General features: G+C 52.7%; 1 protein-coding gene across 13 annotated transcripts in view; it reads right to left on the reverse strand.

Moving 5' to 3' along the window:
* The window catches only part of CD44 (CD44 molecule (Indian blood group)), an 83764-nt gene extending 80851 nt beyond the window's left edge, over window positions 1–2913 (reverse strand). For 7 of the 13 annotated variants that reach the window (XM_021685366.1, XM_021685365.1, XM_021685364.2 and 4 more), the window contains exon 1: window positions 2647–2893. In XM_021685366.1, coding sequence (XP_021541041.1) covers window positions 2647–2713 — 67 coding nt within the window. In that variant the 5' untranslated portion in view covers window positions 2714–2893. Of the gene's footprint in view, window positions 1–2646 lie in introns of all 13 variants that reach the window. The other 6 variants (XM_021685372.1, XM_021685375.1, XM_021685374.1 and 3 more) reach the window with 3 other exon arrangements.
* Window positions 2914–6000: the final 3087 nt, after the last annotated feature.

Below are 6000 nucleotides of genomic sequence, written 5' to 3' on the forward strand. Positions count from 1 at the left end.
GATCTGTCATAAGTTAAGAATTTCATGCTGCCTATGCTGCTCCTGCGTGGGGCAATTTGGAAGAAAATGGAACCCTTTCCTACTGGCTGCCAGCCTCAGGCACACCTACTTGGCCCTGCACCTTGGCAGGAAATAAGATGCCCAATGTCTATCTGGGGAACAACTGAATTAATTGATGTTAACCCCAGCAGTGATAGATTTCTTGCTTCTCCACCTGGGAAGACAAAGCCCAAGCCCTGACTCCCAGGAAGAGGGGTCTCTCATGCTCGCAGGGAGCAGAAGGGCCCCCAGCCGCCCCCAAGCTCCGGAGCTCTCAGATGCACCCCTCTTTCTCAACACCAGGGGCACAATTCCCAAGCAGTGAGGAGAGGAGGAGGGGAAATGTGGGAGGGCTCATCCCCTTGCCCTCCACCCCCGGTACCCAGGGCCACTTTCTTCCCCCTGCATATGACACCGAATTCAAAGTGTCTGTTCTCCAACTTAGTTTCCGGGTCCAATGTTGGCCATTTCTTTATTTTTTGCTTTCCGGATGGAGGATGGAGCCCTTCTTCCTCCCCAAATTTTGCTCCTTTCCAAAGTTTCCTTGTCTTTTGGGGGCCTCCCTCCTTACTAACCCCCCACACTGGGGGACTAGGGCAAAGGTACTGCCCACACCCCCCCCCAGCTCCTCTTCCTCCTTCCCCTCTCTGCCTGCCCAGCAGAGCTGCTAAGTCATGTCTCCCTTCTAAGTCTCAGTTCCCTCCAAACAACGTTATAAGCACATGAAAGCCAAGCCCCTGGCACTTTTTCATGCTTCCTCCAAATGATGCTGCCCCAAAGGACCATGAAAACGCGGGGCAGGAGTGAGCCTTCTGGTCTCCGGGAGAACCTCAAGGGTCAGGACAGCATCAAATATTTGGGGATGGGGCCCTTCAGAAGAATCAGGGAGACCGGTTGGAAGGAGTCAGAAATCAGGATCCTCAGAAACAAAGCAGAAGACATCACTGGAAGGTAATACACAAAGAAACTTCCCTGGAGCTCCCAGGGAAGGGCGGACCCAGGGCTCTCCCTGCACTCCAGATTTTCTCTTCTCTGGCATCCCGAGCATTTTTGCCTTTCAAGGGCTTGTTGGGAGCTCAGTTCGCCTTGGAAGCCTCCTCGAAGGCCTCTGGTCCACCTCAACCCTCTGTCCCCAAACTCTTTCCAAGTATGTCTGGGCCATACATACAGTCTAACATATTCCCACTAAGCATAGGCTCATGGACCTAAGTTCACATGTGCACCAATCCTTCTGGCTATGTGAAAACTGACAAGTTACTTAATTTCTCTGAGCCTCGGTTTGTTTCCCTCCTGTAAAACAGGGCTAGTAACAGGACACTGCTCACTGGTTTACCGTGAGCATAAAATAAGGTTAACGCTTGTAAAGATTCAGCACAGCACCCAGCACCGTGAAAGTGTGCAGCAAACGGGGGCTGGTGTTGGCATTTCTTCTATTAGTATGATTATTATCATCATTTTTATTTCTGTTTCACGAATCTAAATCTTCGATCCTCACTTAGCCCCAGCCTAAAGTACCCAGGTTAAGACTGTGTCTTTACTTTCTTGGTACCCCAGAGTGGGGTTTAATAAATACTTGCTGAGTAGAATTAACCATAGGCTGAGCTGTCTTAATGACCCAGCTGGCACTTCTTAAAAGAAAAACTAATTTTGCTAGCAATAAGCAAATCAGCCATGTAATTATCTGTACGTATATAGACAAAGGGAAGGAACACTTGGAGTTCAATCTCACCAGAATACCTAACATGCCGCCACCCACTCCAAAGCCACTGAAGATACAGACCGTGTTTGGTTGGGGTACTGTTAGGCCCAACTCCAGGGTCCCTAACACCACCCCGATGCCCAGGCTCCCCTCCCTGCTCTGAGGCTGCCAGGCAGGGAATGTGAACCACATTACTGTCTGGATTTCCCCTAACTGATTGGCAGAAGCAGGAGGTTTGCAAGGACTGAGTAGCTGGCTCAGTCACTGCCTTTCCTCCTCACAGTCCCTGCCCCATGCTGGCACCTCGTGGAAACCCAGAACCTCACAGAGCTGGTTCAAGTTCCCACAAGCGCTAGATAGGCAGTGACTGGAGTCAACTGTAAGAGCTTTGGAACCCAGGCGCAGTGGGGAGCTGCAGGGCGCCCGCACCCCTTTCTGGAAAGCTCATTGCCACCAGCCGTCCCACCACCATCTCTCCGGCCACCTGGCCAACAGCCCCTGCCCCTCCTAGCTCGGCCCTGCCCGGCCACAGCCCAGCCAGGCTCCCAGCGCCCTTGGGCGCACGAGCCTGTTCGTCCAGACACCGGTTGCGCGCACCCAGGAGTACAGTTACTTTCTGCCTTGTGCTCTGGCCCCAGCGACCTCACCCAAAACCGTGCGCCGGCAGCCGGCGCAGCCAACTTTTCCTCGCTCTTTTTCTTTTCCTTTCAACAAAACGGTGCTTCCCACCAGCACACTCTCCAAGGGCTTAGCGCAAATCCTAGCCCCGCTCTCCTGAACCAAATCCACGCGGCTCGCCGCCTACTCGCCTCCGGTCCCCGGTCCCCGGGGCCAATTCAGCCAGGTGGCTGCTGGGTCCCTCCGGGCTGCCCCGGCCACTCCCTCCTGCTGCCCCCCGCGGCACTCACCGATCTGCGCCAGGCTCAGCTGCAGGAGGCACAGTCCCCAAGCTAAGCGCCCCCAAAACTTGTCCATGGTGCGAGCGAACCGAGAGAGCGAGCGCGGGGCTGCCGGAGGGTCCAGGGCGCTGGGCGGGGGCCGGCGGAACACGGGGCGAGCGGGCCGGACCGAACCTATCAGGGGCTGGGGGTCCGGCTGGGCAATGAGGGCGCCTGGGAAGTTGGGTGCAGTTTTTATTCAAGGGCTGAAAGAGTGACCTAAGAGGGAGGAGGGAGCGAGCGCAGGACACACCCAAGCGAGGGGGCTGTGACTAAGCAGCCGGCAGAGGTTTAAAGACGCAGCAGCCCTCCCCTGCGCTGGCCCTTCCGCCCCCGCCCGGAGCTCGCCCGAGACCGTAAATCGGGGCGGCCTGGGCGGGCGCCGGGAGGGCGGGGGTGCCCCTGCGCCCCGGGACGCCCCGGTGTCTGCTCCCGGCCCGCTGGGAGGGCGGCCTCAGGACCCTCAAGGGGGATGACTGGATCCGGAAACCTAGCCGCCTCAGGTTCAGCCTCCGTCCCCTCCTCTCTGCCGAGTTTCTCTGTGAATCGGGCTGGGGAGTGATGTCTCTGGGTTTCAGAGGCAGTTGGATATTCTGGGAGAAGAGATGGCCTCCTGGCGAGGAGGTCCTGCATGGATAGGGGTGCTCCCGTACTCACGGTGGGCAGGAGGGGTCAGGAGTTTGTGGTTCTTCCCAGGGGGAGAGGACGAGCTCCTTCTTCCCCTGAAAGAGAAGTGAAGTTCTCCTGGCTGTGGTGGAGTTTTGCTTTTTATCAGGGCTGCTCAGAGAAAGCTAAGGATGACCAGCCTTGGGGCTGCTAGTTCCCTCCTCCAACCCATGTGTCAGCTTCCAGTCCCAGGCTGGCAGGTGGGTCCATCCACCCATTCATCCATCCAGTCACCCATACTCATTCATTTTCCCAAACATCCTTCCACCCGCGTATTCACCTGTCTACCCATCTTTCCTCACACCCCTCCAGGGCTCACACATCTACCCATCCTCCCTTCCATCCACTTATCCAACCACACATCCTTTCTTCCTCCCTTCCATCCATCCAATCATCCATCCATCCATCCAACCACTTATTCTTCTGATCACCCTCCCATACAACTGCTCCTCCACCTTTCCATACATCCTTTTCCACGTGTCTTCATAAACCTACATCCATCCATGTACTGTCCTCTTCTCCAGCCAGCCAGCCACATCGGTTCATCAGTGGATCTATCCATCGTCCGTTCACCATTTTCTCCAACCTCACATCCACCGTACATCCACCCATCCTCTCTTGCTCCTGTTTAGACTCCTATCTATGCAAACATTAATCCATTTTCCCTCCTCCATCCTAACCAATACATCTCAGAAAGGGAAGGAAGATTGTCCTATTCTTCAGGAGAGGCATTTTGAGTTAGAAAAATCATTCTTTGCATTATAATTTCATATCTACCTATAACATACGGTGATTTCATATTTGAAAATCAAAAGCAGTATTTATTGTTGATGTGGACCACCAAAAGTGTAGCTGAATGGCCTTCTTGCCCGGTGGGGTACACAGAAAAAGGTAATGTTGTCAGTGACTGTGGCAAGATCCTGAAGGAGCCATTATAGAATTTCTGAGCCAGAGCAATTCCCTTTTGATTTTGTTATTTATGGGAAGAAATTGAAAAATTGAGAGAAAGTGCATGCAGCCATCCTTCATTCATCAAACATGTAGTGAGTGCTCAGGGGTATCAAGATAAGTAAGATCTGCCCTATCTTCAGGGGCCCCACAGTTTGGTAGAGAATCAGACTCACAAGCCGGCTGTTAGCACATAATAGGAAATGCGCTGCAAAATACCCATGAGCAGAGTACTAGCCATCCTAGAGAAGAGAGTCCCACCCTTTCCTGGGGGAACACCAGGGGGGCTTCACAGTGGAGGTGATATTTGAGCCAGGTCTTAAAGGAGGAGGAGGAATTCTTCAGAAAAACTGCAAGGACAAGGCATCCACCATCCACGGGCAGTACTCTGCAGTGACTAATAGCAAGGATTCAGGAGCCAGAGTGCCTGGCTTCATACCTTGCCTTGGTGACCTTAAACAAGTAAATTAGCCTCTCTGTGCCTCAGTTGTCTCATGTCTAACATGGGGTTAAATAACAGTATCTACTTCATAGACTTGGGGAAGATTAAATGACTCAAACGTCCTGCACTTATTAAGCCCTAGATATATGTATGTATATGCATATAGTAAGCACCATAGATGTGTTTGTTATTATGACTAAAAGCAAAATTGTGAGTGAGCGCAGAAAAGTGAAAGCACATAACTTGTTCAGGCAATGGAGAGCAGTTTACAGTGGCTTGAATATTCGAATAGATGAAGATGTTGAGAGGAGGACAGCAAACAGGTGGCCCCGGCTCAGGTCATTGACTGTGCCCGGGAGTTTGAACTTGACCGTTAGGAAATAGGGAGCCAATATAAGTTTAATTATTGTTGTTGTTGTTGTTGCTGCTGTTGTTATTGTTCCTACTATTATTATTGTGCTAAGATACACCTAAAGTAAGAGTTCCTTTTCAACCAGCCGGTAGCCCTCAGGACATTTACAGAATTGTGCTTGGCCAGGCTTGGCCCGCTCTGGCTGCCATAGCTGAATACCACAGATGGGGGGCTTAAACAACACATAGTTATTTCTCACGGTTCGGGAGGCTGGGAAGTCCCAGATCAGGGGGCCAGCAGGGCTGGATTCTGCTGACAACACTCTTCCTGGTTTGCAGATGGTTGTCTTCTATCCTCACATGGTGGGGAGGGACAGAGACCGAGAGGGAGGGAGACAGAGAGGGGGGTGGAGACAATGAGACACGAAGGGAGAGGGAGAGAGGGAGGGAGAGACGGAGACTGAGACTGAGCCCGGGCAGAGGAGGGGGCAAGCTTGCTCCCGGGTCCTTCTCATAAAGGCACTAATCCCATTCATAAGGGCTCCACCGCCCGGACCTAATTACCTCTCAAAGTCCCTACCCCCAAGTACCATCTCACTGGGGGTTAAGAATCCAAAATGTATGGGGCGCCTGGGTGGCTCAGTTGTTAAGCATCTGCCTTTGGCTCGGGTCATGATCCCAGGGTCCTGGAATCGAGCCCCACATCGGGCTCCCTGCTCCGCGGGAAGCCTGCTTCTCCCTCTCCCACTCCCCCTGCTTGTGTTCCCTCTCTCGCTGTGTCTCTCTCTGTCAAATAAATAAAAATCTTTAAAAAAAAGAAAAAAAGAATCCAAAATGTAAATTTGGGGGAAACAAACGTTCAGCCAATAATGACCACTCTCCAGTTCCGCGAAAGGTTTTGAGTTGGGGAGAGCCTG

The sequence above is a fragment of the Neomonachus schauinslandi genome, chromosome 11, assembly GCF_002201575.2.
Source record: "Neomonachus schauinslandi chromosome 11, ASM220157v2, whole genome shotgun sequence".
NCBI lineage: Eukaryota > Metazoa > Chordata > Mammalia > Carnivora > Phocidae > Neomonachus > Neomonachus schauinslandi.